This window comes from Oncorhynchus tshawytscha, linkage group LG33 (genome assembly GCF_018296145.1).
Source record: "Oncorhynchus tshawytscha isolate Ot180627B linkage group LG33, Otsh_v2.0, whole genome shotgun sequence".
NCBI classification, from domain to species: domain Eukaryota; kingdom Metazoa; phylum Chordata; class Actinopteri; order Salmoniformes; family Salmonidae; genus Oncorhynchus; species Oncorhynchus tshawytscha.
Window position 1 is genome coordinate 39087139 of NC_056461.1, and position 17505 is coordinate 39104643.

The following is a 17505-nucleotide window of genomic DNA, read 5'->3' on the forward strand; positions in this document are numbered from 1 at the left end:
GACCAAATTATTAGGTTGAGGCACATGGGCTACTAACAGCTTACTTCACAACATTCACTTATGTATACTGTAGCTTAGAAAGTAATACTATCTCCCTGGCATATTACATAATTTATGCAGCCGCATACAATACATGTTTGGACTCACCTTGTTGTGCTGTGCTCTCTTGAACAGGAAGGAGGCACGGCGGTCTTTCTTGTGGGAAGATTTTGTCATCAAATTCTGGAATTCTCTGGATATATGGAGCTTTCAAGATAACTGGTGTGGGGGGACAAGGTTGAATCATGACATCCGTGATCTTCATGTCGGAGCTCAAGATAGAGGTCCAAGTTCCTGACTTGGAATTCTGAGTTTTTTCCCAGCCGGAGCTTGTTTTTTTCAGAGGTCCCAGTTGCCTTGAAGTAAGACTAAGCATGCATCTCTCCTCCAATAGGCTGTTAGTAGGCTAAATAAAATAAGTCGAAATAAGTGTAGTCTGGCTTTTCCTGGGACCCCAAAGGATTTAAATGGAATAAATGTGGCAGTGTGGCAGGGCCCAGATTCACAAAACCTTCTTAAGAAGACATTTCTTCTTAACTGACATTTTTTCCTAAACTTTAGACTTAAGAAGAAAGTTAAGTAAAGCTGCTATTCCTCAAAAAGGTTCTTGGAAATGTTCTTGTGCTATTTATTATGTTTCTCCTTAAGCAAAAAGTTAAGAGAACTTAATTTTTCCATAATCAAATTTAATTGGAAATGTTCTTAATTCCAAGATGGTTAAACCCTCGTCTTAAACTCAGGGCAGTGAGAGAAAAAGATAATGAAAGCAATTGAACCTGTTTAATTCACACGAACTTCAACTGAAAGTTTCAGTATTGATTATTTTAAACCCAAGAACAGTAGTCTCACTAAGAAATATGCCAACATGATTACCATTGCTAGCTAGATAGCTAGCTAAATCGGTTGCCAAGCAACAAACATCTTAAGAAGATTCGTAAGAAGACATTGGAGAAGTTTGTAAGTAAATCATTGAATCTTAAGATATTGTTGAGGAATTGCTGTTCTTATGAACTTGTTTTTTTTTCTAAAGAAATTGTTTTGTTTTTGCTTAAAAACATTTGTGAATCTGGGCCCAGGTGTTCATAATGCTTTGTAAACTGTATATATCTAAACTAGACACTATACTTTTGGTATACACTATACAATTTGTTTTACTAGTTATTAGTTTTGAGCTAATTGAAGTAAATCAAATGTCAGCCCTTTTGTATCAGGAACTCTGTCTGTGAATATTAGTGGTTACATTTTTTAAGCTTGCTTAAAAGCAGTGCAGGACCGTTATTTCATTGTTGAATCACAGATATACAGTACACTTCAAATACAATGATACATACTATACTTCTGGTTGAATAAGGCTTGTACTCCTTGCACCCTAGCCTTGTCAAACCCCTTGATCTTTGACAGTGAAGCTGCAGGTTTTCCCCATACTGTATGAGTGTGTTTAAAGGTTATTACAGATCTTACTTTGAGTCAGTTTGCTACGGCAGGAAAATAATCCTGCAGTAACAGGAAATGTGAATTGTTATGTGGATTATAATACATTGTCAGGGGTTGATATATTTTTCTTAAGGGAAAATCAAATCTGAAATTTCAGAAGCCTTATTAAACCTCAAATACACTACAAGTTAAAAATGTCCCGCATTGCAGAAAAGTTGTCCTGAAACAGGGGGATCAACTCAGTAAACGAATAAAAAATAATGTAGAAATAGGCAAGATAAATAAATGATATTGGATGTAAGAAAAAAATAATAATTTAAAGACAATATCTACAAATGCTTATAGGAAAAGAGTTGGTGAAAAGATAAATCTTCATTGAGAAAAATGCCTGTTCTCTCTATCTTAAATCTGTACCTCAACTCTAACTCCAACTATCAAATACATTACTTTTTTCAAGTAAAAGTTTCAAAATGTCATAATTTACTATTGTGACCCTATATATTTCCACATTTGATTTCAGCAGTCTTAAATAATCTTTGACTTTTAATGCCTTCAGGTTCCCCTTCAACTCCTGACCTCCAGCCTGTAGCTTGTCTGCCTCCTCACTATGAATGGGCTTTTGTGGCAGGAGATAATGCCTGCCATTTGCCCTGTGTACCTCCCATAACTCCTGACAGAAAACATGACAATGTCAGTGCCATTGTTTTATCTATCTATTCTATCAAGGCATTACAACAACAAAACTTTTACTTGTTGAAACAAAGTAGAAATATGTGTCAGATGGAGTCAGACTTTAGAATTTGTTGTTGGACCCATAAAGTTCTGAAGAGAAACCCTTATAATTCCTCTAAAAATAATAGTAATTAAACCTCTACGGGATCCGTGTCCCTCCACTGGGACGGTTGAGCTAACGTGCGCTAATGTGATTAGCATGACGTTGTAAGTAACAAGAATATTTCCCTGGACACAGACATGTCTTATGTGGGCAGAAAACGTAGATTAACAAGAATGTGACTGCACTGTCCAATTTACACTAGCTATTACAGTGAAAAAATACCATGCTATTGTTTGAGGAGAGTACACCGCAACAACACTTTTATCACGGCAACTGGTTTGATACATTCACCTCTGAAGGTAAATAATGTACTCTAAAGTTTGAACCCCCTACATTTTCAAATCAAAGTAATTGCACATACTTTATTAAAAGAGTGAAAACAAAAATATTGCTCCACCAACGCTTTTTATCTTGCAGATGATTGAAAAAGGAGCCCTTAGTGTAATATGTCATCATGTATAGTGTAGTATGTCATCATGTATAGTGCAGTATGTCATCATGTGTATATACTATGAATTATCTGTATTGTGACACAACCAGAAGGGAAGTGAGGGGTGTTTTGAATCTGGGTTTTACCAGGCAATATGAAACGAGAGGCAAAAAAACAAATTGCTCCTGGAAAAGTTTTAAATAACATAAGAATCAACATTTATTATCACAACAAGAGAGGATAGAATCCAGGATTTGCATGTTATTTAAAAAAAATATTTAAAAAATTTAAGTCATAACCCTCTGATAGCTATCCAAGGGGAAGGGGTAGGGAGTGCATTGGGACCAGGTTAGGGAATCCCAATATCCCGACAACAATGGATGAATGAATACTTCATTGTTACATAGCAGCATTTGTTTGGGAATAATGGCACACATGCAACATCACAGAACATTGAACACTTCACTTAAATACAACATAGATATCACAGGACATACTTCACAAGGACATATAGACAAATAGATAGAGGTATACTGTAGGTGGTGGGTTACAGTTTAGTCTTCCTGTATTTAGGAACCTGATGCTCGTTGATATAAGTGACTTGTGTGCCTTGTTTGTTCTACAGTGGGGGTTTGAACCGTCGACCTGACAGCAGCAGTTGGTACTGGTCGTATCGTGGGTGTGTCTTAGTAAAATTGTCTGGATTTAAGGATGGTTCTTGATTTGTAGAGTGATGGGATGCTTTGAGACATGACACTGCCGAACCATACCACCCAAGGAAGCAGAAGGTTAGGATGCGTTCAATGAATGTCTTATCTAAAAGGTGAATCATCAGTAAGGCCATAGGAAGTTTCCTACGTATTTCTAAGCTAAATGTTTTGCCCAGAACCCAGTGAGATATTGCAAAAAGAGATAACCCTTTCTTATGTTCACAGAATAAAAAACAGAACATTAATGACCCTCACCTCCACAGCACTCTCTGACAGTCCAGTTCTGGTGGCGGCCTCGGCCAGCAGAGGCGACCCTCTCCTGGTCATTCCCTGGGCAAATAATGCTTTAAAAACCTCTAATCAGGAACAATGTACAATCTTCTTTGTCCTAAAAACAGAATGACACTTGTTAAGACATATCTAATCCAGTCTTTATATATGGATCAGTATACATATCAGACCTCATTTGAGAAGTGGGCCATAATCAGCTAAGAAATAACTGGGGCATAATACAAGATTGCAGTAAGACTTTGCACCAACACTGGTCTATTCCAGGTGCTCCTGACGACCCAGACAGAGGTGAAGGTGGCAGAGGTCTACGTGGGTTCACGCCAACTACTGCAGGATGGTGCTCCACAGTCCAGACAAAGATGTACCAGCTGATGGATCGTCATAGGTGACCCCAGTGGCCATGGGAGGACCAAGACCAGACTCTACGCATCATGTTTGCTGCTTTCGTGGTCAGACTTCTCATTGCTGCTGTTGTATGGGCCCCGGGAGAAGTGGCCACAATGCAACTGAAGTATAAAACACCAGCATAGTCTCACGGTGGACATAAGTAACACCCGCTCCAGCTCGAGCCAACGTCAGGCTCAGGATGGGTGTCTAGCAAACAATAGCCGCCCCGTTTCTAGAAGAAGCAGTAGGTCTATGCTGAACTCTGGCAGTGTGGACAGGGTCAACGTGACGATTGTCCTCTTTGTACAGCCAAGGAGTGTACTCCTGTGTAACTGTTTAAATGAGTCCCTTAAATGTTTTGCACCATGAAGGAAAAAAAACTCAGTGGCTCAACGGAAGCCATTTACAAAGATAATGTACTGGTCTAAGAGAGCCTACAATGCTTTATATTTTGCTTGGTTGAAGTTTATTACTTACATGCTTACTTTTGTATTAGGTTGAAATGAGTCTCAAAAGGGAGGAATATGATGGGGAAAATTACAAACTATTATGCACATGCGCTGTATAAGCCTTAAACCTGTACATTTCCACTGTCTGCTTCTGTCATGTAAGAAGCCAGTGTTTTTCCTTTGTCTTTGGCCATGTGACTAAGGCCTGTCTGAGAGTGACCGGTTTCTGGTCCATCTTATTCTTTTCATGTCTTTCAAGGGCACAGCTGTGTGGAGATATAAAGAGAACAGAGGCTAGCTTGAGCATCAGTAACAATTCTAACAGCAGAAAGGAGTAACACAACTGCCGTTATCAATTGTTTGTATGCTATTGTCACGGTGCTGACTTTTGCCCAATACCTGCAGCAAAAGCCTCTACCCCGTCCTCTGGCTGGGCAGAGTACTTTAGGATTTTAGTTACTTCGGTGTAACAAGGGCCTAGCCGTGCGGCCCTACCAACCCTTCTATTTATTCGTAATGGCCCTTTGCGTGAGTTGGGTTTGTTCCTTCGTTCACGTTGTCACTCCCTTATTTTCCGGTCTAGTATGAGGCCTTGGATAGATATACTCCTATTTAAATATTATAAGTGTTTTGGATTCCTCCTATATTTCCTTACTTTCAAGTTTCTTTACCTATGTATATATCAATACCTAATAACTTCTTATATTAGTTATTATGCTCGTCAGCTAGTAGTCACTTGGAAACTAGTATTGGTATATGTTTTGACTCTAAAATATATTATTGTCCACACAATGAAATATTCTTTAGTGCAATCACTTTAACCTATAACCAGGGTCACTTTCTGTTCAGTGAGAGTGTCAAAGGCGGTTGCTCTCCAGATCGTTAATCTGGCCTAGTTGTCAAAGTTTCAAGCTTTTATTAAGTCACTCTGTTTTTTGTCTTATACACATTATTACAATTCAATGGTTATACAGTTTCTAAATACAACAACAATGCTCAATCAATCCTTAATGCTTTAAGCTATGCCAGATAATATTGCAAAACTTTAAATGCGTTAACACTTCTAACAATATTGACTAAATAGCAAAAATAGTTAAATTACCTTAAATGCTCAGCCCCTTGGTCACTTTCCTGTAATCTGTATTCCCACGGCAACAACGCTAGATTCCGAATTCCAATATCTTAATACACTTCCAACTCTGTGTATAGACTCAATATATTATAACTGGTATTTGGCTGTTTCCTTTATTGCTAATCACTTCTGGACCTGATGTGTCACTGTGTGACTGCCGCTTTGTCTGTGATCAAGAGGTGTCTAGACCCCTGTGTTTCAGAGACTCAGTTCCGGGTTCACAAAGTTCAACCAAGCAGATAGTGATCCAATAAGTACTTCGGCAAAATTATCCAGTTCTCAAATATTGTTCTAGTCTAACAAAAAGCTTTTAGTGCAATAGTAAATTTACCTATGATGATCCTCCATATGAAGTCTGTCTCATATGTCAGTGAGGATCATGCCTCTCTTATGATCTCTGTTCTCTTTATATACCTTTTTACAGGGGAAGTTCGCAAGTTTCTGGAGCTGTGTCTAAACCACACTTTCACTGCACTCGTAGGCTGCTTACACCGGCTGCTTACACCGACTGCTTACACTGGGACTGTAGACTGCTTACACTGGGACTGTAGACTGCTTACACTGGGACTGTAGACTGCTTACACTGGGACTGTAGACTGCTTACACTGGGACTGTAGATCGCTTACACTGGGACTGTAGATTGCTTACACTATCTGCTTACACTGGGACTGTAGATTGCTTACACTGACTGCTTACACTGGGACTGTAGATTGCTTACACTGATGCTTACACTGGGACTGTAGATTGATTACACTGGCTGCTTACACTGGGACTGTAGATTGCTTACACTGGGACTGTAGATTGCTTACACGACTGTAGATTGCTTACACTGGGACTGTAGATTGCTTACACTGGGACTGGCTGCTGTAGATTGCTTACACTGGGACTGTAGATTGCTTACACTGACTGCTTACACTGGGACTGTAGATTGCTTACACTGGGACTGTAGATTGCTTACACTGACTGCTTACACTGGGACTGTAGATTGCTTACACTGACTGCTTACACTGGGACTGTAGATTGCTTACACTGAGTGCTTACTCGGGGACTGTAGATTGCTTACACTGAGTGCTTACTCGGGGACTGTAGATTGCTTACACTGAGTGCTTACTCGGGGACTGTAGATTGCTTACACTGAGTGCTTACTCGGGGACTGTAGATTGCTTACACTGAGTGCTTACTCGGGGACTGTAGATTGCTTACACTGAGTGCTTACACTGGGACTGTAGATTGCTTATTACGTCATCTTAGACCTGTGTCTAAATGGAAGCTTCTTATTCTAAATCTAGGTCATGCACTACTAACTCCCATTCTGCTGCTTCCGTGTTACTGTTGGCTGATTCTACTTAATGATACCAGCTGGTTGTTTCTACCACTTGAGGCGGCGTAGGTGGCATGTCAAGCGTCAGCTGGGAGAAGTCTATGATAGGTATCTCCTCTGCTTCCCCCTGTTGTCCAGTTTCTGCAGGTGTGGTCCATGGTTCCATGAGGTCCCGTGGATGCCCTGTGTTGTTGTCCCCATTGCTTGATGGAGTGGGCAGATTCTACAGTCGCTTCCTTTCTGGTTAGAATTTCCACTGCAATAATGTCCACCTGGAACGCACTCATGTCGACCTGCAACACACCCACGGGCTAGCAATGAAACCGCAGCCTAGCAATGAACGCACCCATGTCGACCTGCAATGCTTCCGCGGGCTAGCAATGTCAGTCAAGCTAGCCAGCCAGCTATACCACGAGTTGCCAGAGAAAACTACATTTGAAATGTTTTTATTAATTTAGGAGCTGCAAATGCCATGCTCACTTATTATTTATTAATTACCATTTTGCTTCCTATGGCAGCAAGTGAGTTCTGGTTGTCGGCCATGCTGGAAATGTGATCTTGCTTTATTTTTCCATTGTCAATACAGTACATCTATTTGAACCTTCTGAGCAACTAGTGGGTCAGGCAGTGCCGCACAGTCGGATTCATATTGCGTGATTTCTGATGATAGTTCTCGATTATATCGACAGATTGCTATTGTATAGGGTCCTCTCATCGCGCTGGTGAATGGTAGCTTACAGTGTCGGTTAGAGATGACGTGCAGGAGCTTCCTGCAGGAAGTTGTAGTCTTGCTGAGGTCTTCTCTGTTGCTAATTAGCATTTTTTTTTAAATTGAGAGTAAATTGAGGCGAATGTACTGATAAAACTCCCCTTGTCCGAGAGAGAATTCGATGGTTATCAAAACGTCATGCCAGGGTAAGCATACACCAAACACAGACCTTATATAGTAGTTTAAGTAGTTTAAAATCCCAGATGCAAAAATGGTGGAAAAAAACTATTGGAACCATTACTGGGTTTTACTGCTCGGTTTTAAATGGTACTATGATGCGTCCACTGTGCCGGACTATTCAGAATTGTTTCGAATTTTTGGTGCACTGCAAGGTGTTATGGGATAGCCTCCCTGGAAAATTCATTTAGCAGACACCCTTATCTAGAGCAACTTACAGGAGCAATTAGGTTTAAGTGACTTGCTCAAGGGCACATGGACAGATTTTTCACCTTGTCGGTTTGGGGATTCAAACCAGCTACCTTCTGGTTACTGGTCCAACACTCTTAACCGCTAGGCTACCTGTCACGAAACTATACAGACCAACCACAGATTACTGCAAGATTGGTCTCATATTTGCACAACAATAAAGACAACTTTAACACAAGAGCTAGAAATAGTGTCATCAAATTTTGCACCTAAAAATCTAGACGTATGGACCAAATAAGATCATGATGACAGTATAAATAAACCACACCATTCACATAAGGAGAACAGGGTTTACTTCCATTTTTTAATACAGTCGAGAATTTCATTTCATTCTGTTTGGCAATGAAAAAAACTGTGCATAGAAACCATAAAATAACCCGTTCCAGGCAATTCATTTTAATGTGACGACAACCTTGTTAAATGATCACGTAGTTTAGCAGTCAGTGACGTTCAAAGCTTTCAGTTACAGCTATACTGTATCCTTAGAATTCAAATTCAACTTATCGTTGATATTGATAATCCAATCAAATATATTTATAAAACCCTTTTTACATCAGCAGTTGTCATAAACTGCTTACCCAGAAACCGAACCTAAGCCAGAGAGCAAGCCATGCAGATGTAGAAGCACGGTGGCTTGGAAAGACTCCCTAGAAATGCTGGAACATAGAAAGAAACCTAAAGGAACCAGGCTCTGAGGTGTGGCCAGTCCTCTTCTGGCTATGCCGGGTGGAGATTTACAAGAGTACATGGCCATTTTGCCAGATCGTTCTTCAAAATGTTCAAAAGTTAATGGATGACCAGTAGGATCAAATAATCATCACAGTGGTTATAGAGGGCGCAACAGGTCAGCACCTCAGGAGTCAATGTCAGTTGGCTTTTCATAACTGAGCATTCAGCCATCCATACATTTTTTGTACTCCATAATTTGTTTGATATATTAAAATGAATCAATTGTTTGTTCATTGTTGCAGCAGGGAGTCCCTTCACTTTCTTTGAACTGGGGAATACGTATGCAATAAATTATTGCATCCGAGCTCCCTCAAGGGTGCGGCTCTCCATTTTTCTTATACATTTTCAATAACATCAAGACGAGTGGACAATATATGGAGGTTATTAAAAAGAAAGCAAATTGAAAAATAAAAGACCAAAAAAAAGACATGCTTTGAAATCAATGAAAAAAGAAGGAGAACGCAACAACGCAGGCTCTTTCAGGAAGAAGACAGACAAGCTTCACTCTCACCCCTTTGATTGGGTACACAACTAGGAAGGAGTCGTGTGATTGGCATAGAGAGAGAGAGAGAGAGAGAGGTCTCGTCTTTGTACCTGTGCCATTATAGCGTCTTTGACAGCATGGGCTGAGCCATTGAGCAAACTAAAAAATGTTCCCTTCGTGATTGGCTGATCCCTCCTGATGACCCGGTTGAACATGACTCACTGGACACTTTAATAGATGGATCACTAGTCACTTTAAACAGTGCAACTTTCATGATGTTTACATATCTTACATTACTCATCTCACATGTATATACTGTTTTATACCATCTACTGCACCTTGCCTATGCTGCTCGGACATCGCTCATCCATATGGGTTGGGGCGGCAGCGTAGCCTAGTGGCAGCGTAGGGTAGCCTAGTGTTTAGAGCGTTGGACTCGTAACCGAAAGGTTGCAAGATCGAATCCCCGAGCTGACAAGGTACACATCTGTCGTTCTGCCCCTGAACAAGGCAGTTAACCCACTGTTCCTAGGCCGTCATTGAAAATAAGAATTTGTTCTTAACTGACTTACCTAGTTAAATAAAGGTAAGATATACGTACATATTCTCATTCACCCTTTTAGATTTTTTGTATTAGGTAGTTTTTGGGGAATTGTTAGATCACTTGTTAGATATTACTGCTCTGTTGGAACTAGAAGCACAAGCATTTCGCTACACTCACATTAACATCTGATAACCATGTGAATGTGACCAATAACATTTGATTTGATTCCACTCCAAACAGGTCATCGGAAGGGTTCAGCCAATGAAGTTGAAAGTCCCACCCATTTGACTACATTAAAATGGTCTAAGTCCTCAAATGGCACTGCCAATGCTAAAACTGCCTTTTGGCAACTAGCGGCATCTATCATTCTCTGGTGATTGGATACACAACCAGGAAGGATTAAGTCACTAAATATTTCACAACACCTGTTGTGTCAATTAAGTAGATTCAAGGGTATATTCAGTGGAGAAGGTTGAAAACTTCGCAGATAGAAATATAACAAACAGAACAGACACTTAATATTGTTTGTGTGGTGAAGAGAACAAACATCTCGTATAAAACATTCTGAAAGCATCTCTGATTATAATCTGTTTGAATAGCTTGGGTGTCATTCTGAATCTGCTTTTATGCTACTTGAGCTTGGCCTATAGTGTTATTAAATAATGGAGAAACAGTCCAGCACCCAGGCTCTTCTAGCAGAGCAGAAACCAAAACATGCTGCTACCAAAACAAGCCCTTCGAGGAAGAATGAGGCGGAAGAAAATGGCACAACCACAAAGCAAAAGTAGCAGACCAACATCCTAAAGAACAACAACATGGGTAGTTTGAGGAATGTAATGACAGCATGAACAGCCTGGGTCTAGATGGGAGGACTGAACAGCACACCTATACAGGACTTTGTGTCTTTGACCACTCGGGTGAAAAATTCCAGTTGGTCCAGAACAGAGCGGTATGTATTGCACTTCGATGTACACAGAGGGCAAATGTCAGTGGTACGCATGTCAGTCTCTCCAGGCTCAAAGTTGAGGAGAGATTGACTGTATCGCAACTATTGGTCTTTGTGTTGAGGTGTTGATGCGTTAAAATGTACCAAACTGTCTGTTCAAGCAGTTGGTACACAGGACGGACACTCAGTACAACAGAAGACATGCAATCAGAGGCCTCTTCACAGTCCCCAGGTCCTGAAGAGAGGCTGGGAAACGCACATAGAGCAATGATGACTACATGGAACTCTGCCAACCCAGGTAACTCAAGATAGCAATAAAAAAATACTTTAAAAAGCCAGATAAAAGAACACCTTACGGCATGACGGTTACTGTGAAGAGAGAATATATATATTTTGCATTGTATTATGTAGTACTAGTGGTGGAACTTGAAGTGGTAGTTGCCGCCGGACTCAAACAGGTTAAAGTGGAAGGGCCATCCCTGGCCACCCTGACCCCCTCCTCCACCCTGAACACCTCCTCCACCCTGACCTCCTCCTCCACCCTGACCTCCTCCTCCACCCTGACCCCCTCCTCCACCCTGACCCCCTCCTCCACCCTGACCCCCTCCTCCACCCTGACCCCCTCCTCCACCCTGCAGGCTCACTGGGTCCAGGGATCAAACTTCCGAGTCAAACTTCTTACGCATTTCTACAGGGGAATGGAGAGACATGCGAATAAACAACACGTTTATCCTGTTTCCGGCTATGCTTTCAACACATTTTTGATTGCTGAAAACTTGTGACAGGATGTCCTCATACTCCAAACAGGTCACAGCTTCCTAAATACAATCATACTAGGCTTGATCAACATTATCAGGTGCATATACATTACAGTACCTGGGTCGGTGAGCACCTTTTTTGCAGAGGTGATGTCAATGAACCTTTTCCCTGCCTTCCTCTTCTCCCAATCCACTCTGTACTTGTCAGGATGCCACTTTCTGGCCTGCTGCCTGTATGCATGGATTATTTCCTCTTTGTTGGCACTCCTGGAGAAAAATAGCATAAAGGTCAAAGATTGTTTGATTACAAGGAGTAAATGCATTCCAATTTCCCTGAAGTGATCACAGGAGGTTGGTGAAAAGAATAGCATAGAAATCAATTTCAAAAGAATGAACTTTTCCCTTGTCCAATCGCTTGTAGATCACATAGAGACGGATCACATAGAGACGGATCACATAGAGACGGATCACATAGAGACGGATCACATAGAGACGGATCACATAGAGACGGATCACATAGAGACGGATCACATATAGACAGATCACATAGAGACAGATCACATATAGACAGATCACATATAGACAGACCACATATAGACAGATCACATATAGACAGATCACATTATAGACAGATCACATATAGACAGATCACAGAGACAGATCACATAGAGACAGATCACAGAGACAGATCACATATAGACAGATCACATTATAGACAGATCACATATAGACAGATCACATATAGACAGATCACATATAGACAGATCACAGAGACAGATCACATAGAGACAGATCACATATAGATAGGAATTATGTTTTGAAGAAGTATTTGAACACGGTTCCATTCTCTAGGTCGGACATACCTTTCGACACCTAGGATCTTGTAATAGTCTTTCTTTGGGGTGAACTTGAGCAGTTCCTGGGCTCGCTTTAAACCATCCCTGATCTCATTGTTCTCCATGTCAAACTCCATCGCTTCCTCGTAGTCTTCCACTGCTGAGGAGGGGTAAAGAAAAAGAGGCAGAGAATTTGGCTGTGCAGTAATTAGGACTTACATTTACATTTTCAGTCATTTAGCAGAAGCTTTTATCCAGAGCGACTTACAGTTCAATTAATCTATGTGGTTGTCTCACCATTCATCAGGAGAGACAACCACATACTGTATCACAGTCAGAGTAAGTACATGTTTCCTCAATAAAGTAGCGATCAGCAAAGTCCGAGCTAGAGTCAGGGTGGAAAAAAAGTCAAGTGTAAGTGTCAGTTCAGGCTCCTGGCTATAAACACGGGGTTACATGACAAGTGTGGGAGTCCCTGAGCTACAACAAGCCCACAAGTAAATAAAGCCAGAGTACTTGAGGGAGATAAAAACGATGCGACAAAGTGCTTTCATTCCATGTCATCGTTCCCTATGCTACAGTGATAGCATAGTGAAAGTACCTTCACCGTAGTCCCGGTTGAGGATGAAGGCCTCAGCTCTGTCTCGAAGGATGTTGATGTTGCGTGGATCTCTCTGGTGGGCTTCAGAGCAGATGTCTATTGCCTTAGCAGCCATCTTTTCCTGGTGGAGAATAATGGAGCAACGTACGTATATAAAGCATTATAACTGGGTGGTTCGAGCCCTGAATGCTGATTGGCTGACAGCCGTGGTATATCAGACATGTATTTTTACTGCTCTAATTACGTTGATAACCAGTTTATAATAGCAATAAGGCACCTCGGGGGTTTGTGACGGCTAAGGACTCCGTGTTGTGTCATGCGTAAGAACAGCCCTTAGCCGTGGTATATTGGCCATACTATATACCACACCATCTCGGGTCTTATTGCTTAATTATTAGTGGTTCCCAGTCCATTTGTAATTACTTAATCATTAAGTAATATACTTTTTAAAACGTTTTCGAAATCAGTAGCTGTGAAAGTAGTTCTGAGAATTTGATCACACTACCAATTAATTTCTGAATTTAGAACAGGCCAAGCTATTTCTATCAAATGACTATGGCTGAGGCTATGGCAATGGCACAATTCATCTGTTTCTATGTGATGGGACCCACCTTGACCAGGCAGAAGCAGATCCTCTCTTTTGCCTTATTGGTGTAGTAGGGGACATTAGGTTCTGTCTTCATCACTGACTCATAGTTGGATATGGCCATTTGATACCTGAGAACAAAATATTCATACATTTTCATTTTAGGGCAAGAAGAATTAAACAATAGTCATAACTAAAATCAATCAAAGTGGATACAAATAGAATACGTTTAGTGATAAAACTGTCAAAGAAACCTGAGAAGAAACCTAAAATATAAAACTGTCAAAGGAACAAAAAAGGACTGAAATATAAAACTCACATAGGGACTGACACACAAGTCCACATTTAGGGTGGCCCTATCGCCTGGGGGAAAGGAAATGAGCAGTCATGGAATTTGAGCCTGCTCTGACGTTGCCCTGTTGCGTAGGTGTAAAAAATAACAAATACAATTTTTTTTAAACTAGTGAAAACAACCAAACTGCAAAGAATTCCAGTAACCTTAAAGGGATACTTTGGGATTTTGGCAATAAGGCCCTTTATCTACTTACCCAGAGACAGATGAACTGATAGGCACCATTTTTATGTCTCTGTGTCCAGTATGAAGGAAGTTGGGACATATTTTTGCGAGCCAATGCTAAACTAGCATTAGCACAATTACTGGAAGTCTATGGGTATCTAGCATTGGCTCATGAAACTACCTCTAACTTTCTTCATACTGGAAACAGAGACATAAACATTGTTAAACTGATCTTTCTGGTTCTTCCCCATTCTTCAAGTGAAAGACAAACAATGTTTGGCATTTATGGCAGTCGGGGAAGAGTTTCCTCAGATAAAAAGAACTCCAGTTTTGATCTTTCCTCTTCCTCCCCTATGTGTAGGTGAAAGGCATAGCGTGTGTTGTACACTGAATGTACTAAACATTAGGAACACCTGCTCTTTCCATAACACAGACTGACCAGGAGAATCCAGGTGAAAGCTATGATCCCTTATTGATGTCACTTGTTAAATCCACTTCAATCAGTGTAGATGAAGGGGAGGAGACATGTTAAATAAAGATTTCTAAGCCTTGAGACAATTGAGACATGGATTTGCGTATGTGTGCCATTCAGAGGGTAAATGGGCAAGACAAAAGACTAGTGTACCGGTGAGAGTTTGTCAAGAACTGCAAGGCTGCTGGGTTTTTCACGCTCAACAGTTTCCCGTGTGTATCAAGAATGGTCCACCACCCAAAGGACATCTAAACAACTTGACAACATTTTCGGGCAAGTGATCATACTCTTCAGGCAACCAAAAGACAACTGAAATGTCCATACTAGATGCAGTAGTACGGACCTCTCCTCCTTGATATGCTCCTCGGCAGAGTCCAGCTGCTTGATGAGCTTCTTCACCTGTTTGAAGTGGGACAAACACTTCTTGTCATCCTGGTTCAGCTTCAGACACTCCCGGACGTGACTGCAGAAGGAGAGGAAAGAGATTGACACAATGTACACTAGTGTTCAAAAGTTTGGGGTCACTTAGAAATGTCCTTGTTTTTTAAAGAAAAGCACATTTTTTGTCCATTAAAATAACATAAAATTGATCAGAAATATAGTGTAGACATTGTTAATGTTGTAAATGATGAATTTACTGGAAATGGCTAATTTTGTTTTGGAATATGACCTGATTATTATTATTTAACCCTGCTGGTAATCTATGAATGTTTCAACATCTTGGCCATGTTCTGTTATAATCTCCACCCGGCACAGCCAGAAGAGGACTGGCCACCCCTCATAGCCTGGTTCCTCTCTACCCAGCACAGCCAGAAGAGGACTAGCCACCCCTCATAGCCTGGTTCCTCTCTACCCAGCACAGTCAGAAGAGGACTGGCCACCCCACATAGCCTGGTTCCTCTCTACCCGGCACAGCCAGAAGAGGACTGGCCACCCCTCATAGCCTGGTTCCTCTCTACCCAGTACAGCCAGAAGAGGACTGGCCACCCCTCATAGCCTGGTTCCTCTCTACCCAGCACAGCCAGAAGAGGACTAGCCACCCCTCATAGCCTGGTTCCTCTCTACCCAGCACAGTCAGAAGAGGACTGGCCACCCCACATAGCCTGGTTCCTCTCTACCCGGCACAGCCAGAAGAGGACTGGCCACCCCTCATAGCCTGGTTCCTCTCTACCCAGTACAGCCAGAAGAGGACTGGCCACCCCTCATAGCCTGGTTCCTCTCTACCCAGCACAGCCAGAAGAGGACTAGCCACCCCTCATAGCCTGGTTCCTCTCTACCCAGCACAGTCAGAAGAGGACTGGCCACCCCACATAGCCTGGTTCCTCTCTACCCGGCACAGCCAGAAGAGGACTGGCCACCCCTCATAGCCTGGTTCCTCTCTACCCAGCACAGTCAGAAGAGGACTGGCCACCCCACATAGCCTGGTTCCTCTCTACCCGGCACAGTCAGAAGAGGACTGGCCACCCCACATAGCCTGGTTCCTCTCTACCCGGCACAGCCAGAAGAGGACTGGCCACCCCTCATAGCCTGGTTCCTCTCCACCCGGCACAGCCAGAAGAGGACTGGCCACCCCTCATAGCCTGGTTCCTCTCCACCCGGCACAGCCAGAAGAGGACTGGCCACCCTTCAGATCCTGGATCCTCTCTAGGTTTCCTGATTAGGTTCTGGCCTTTCTAGGGAAGTTTTTCCTAGCCATGGTGCTTCTACATCTGCATTGCTTGCTGGTTGGGGGTTTAGGCTGGGTTTCTGTACAGCACTTTGTGACATCGGCTGATGTAAAAAGTGCTTTATAAATACATTTGATTGGTTGATTAAGGGTAAATATCAAATTTCAGTTAAAAAAAAATACATTTGCAAACATTTCTAAAAACCTGTTTTTCCTTTGTCATTATGGGTGTAGACTGATTTAAATGTTTTAAATTGAACCTTTATCTAACTGGGTAAGTCAGTTAAGAACAAATTCTTATTTACAATGACGGCCTACTGGCCGAAAAGTGAGTTAACTGCCGTGTTCAGGAGCAGAACGACAGATTTTTATCTTGTCAGCTCGGGGATTCGATCCAACGCGCAACGCTCTAACCACTAAGCTACCTGCCGCCCCAAATTGATAAGGGGGAAAAACAATTTAATACATTTTAGAATAAGGCTGTAACGTAACAAAATGTGGAAAAAGTCTAATGCACAAATGCACCGTTTTCGAAAGACAGTGTGCATTCTTTACCAACTGTCAAACTTCAAGTGTCCCAAAACCTCTTAATTTATATGTATTTTCTTGATAAATGTGGGTGGTTGTTTGTTTAATCACTCTTCCCTATTACAAATTCCTAGTGAGCGTACCCTATTGACTCCTTGTTCTCCCCCAGGCTATAGTGCAGGGTACTGAGCTTGAGGAAGGCAGCACGGTTGTCATTCCTCAGCCAGGCGGTGGGAGTCAGGTCCTGGATGGCCTTCCTGGTGTTTCCCAGGTGGATGTAGCATTCAGCCCGGAGCTCCAGAGACTCAGGGTCCCAGGGGGACAGCTTTTGGAAAAAGGAAGGTAGGGTCAGTGGTGTGAATTTGACCTTTTTATAATTTGATACAAAGACTGTTGAAGTATAATACAGCACTGTTTGATGAGGAAGGTATTGTTTAGGAAAATAGGCCTTTACTTTCCATCCTTCGACGAGGCCCTGTGTCTAAACTGTACCTCCACCACCAGGCCCAACGACTAGGCACTGTGGCAGAGCTGACGCCTACCTCCATGACCAGGCCCAATGCCTAGGTCAGCGCTAACCTGTACCTCCACCACCAGGCCCAACGACTAGGCACT

At 41.9% G+C, this 17505-nt stretch overlaps 1 protein-coding gene across 7 annotated transcripts in view; it reads right to left on the minus strand.

Moving 5' to 3' along the window:
- Positions 1-3015: 3015 nt before the first annotated feature.
- The window catches only part of LOC112255265 (dnaJ homolog subfamily C member 3), a 31964-nt gene continuing 17474 nt past the window's right edge, over positions 3016-17505 (minus strand). For 3 of the 7 annotated variants that reach the window (XM_042311272.1, XM_042311276.1, XM_042311277.1), the window contains exons 6-12: positions 17034-17215; positions 15040-15159; positions 13733-13838; positions 13122-13242; positions 12548-12680; positions 11803-11951; positions 9961-11172 (exon numbers count right to left, since the gene is read on the minus strand). In XM_042311272.1, the coding sequence (XP_042167206.1) occupies positions 11111-11172; positions 11803-11951; positions 12548-12680; positions 13122-13242; positions 13733-13838; positions 15040-15159; positions 17034-17215 (873 nt within the window). In that variant the 3' untranslated portion in view covers positions 9961-11110. Of the gene's footprint in view, positions 3837-9960; positions 11173-11533; positions 11615-11802; positions 11952-12547; positions 12681-13121; positions 13243-13732; positions 13839-15039; positions 15160-17033; positions 17216-17505 lie in introns of those variants that run through there. The other 4 variants (XR_006080674.1, XM_042311274.1, XM_042311273.1 and 1 more) reach the window with 4 other exon arrangements.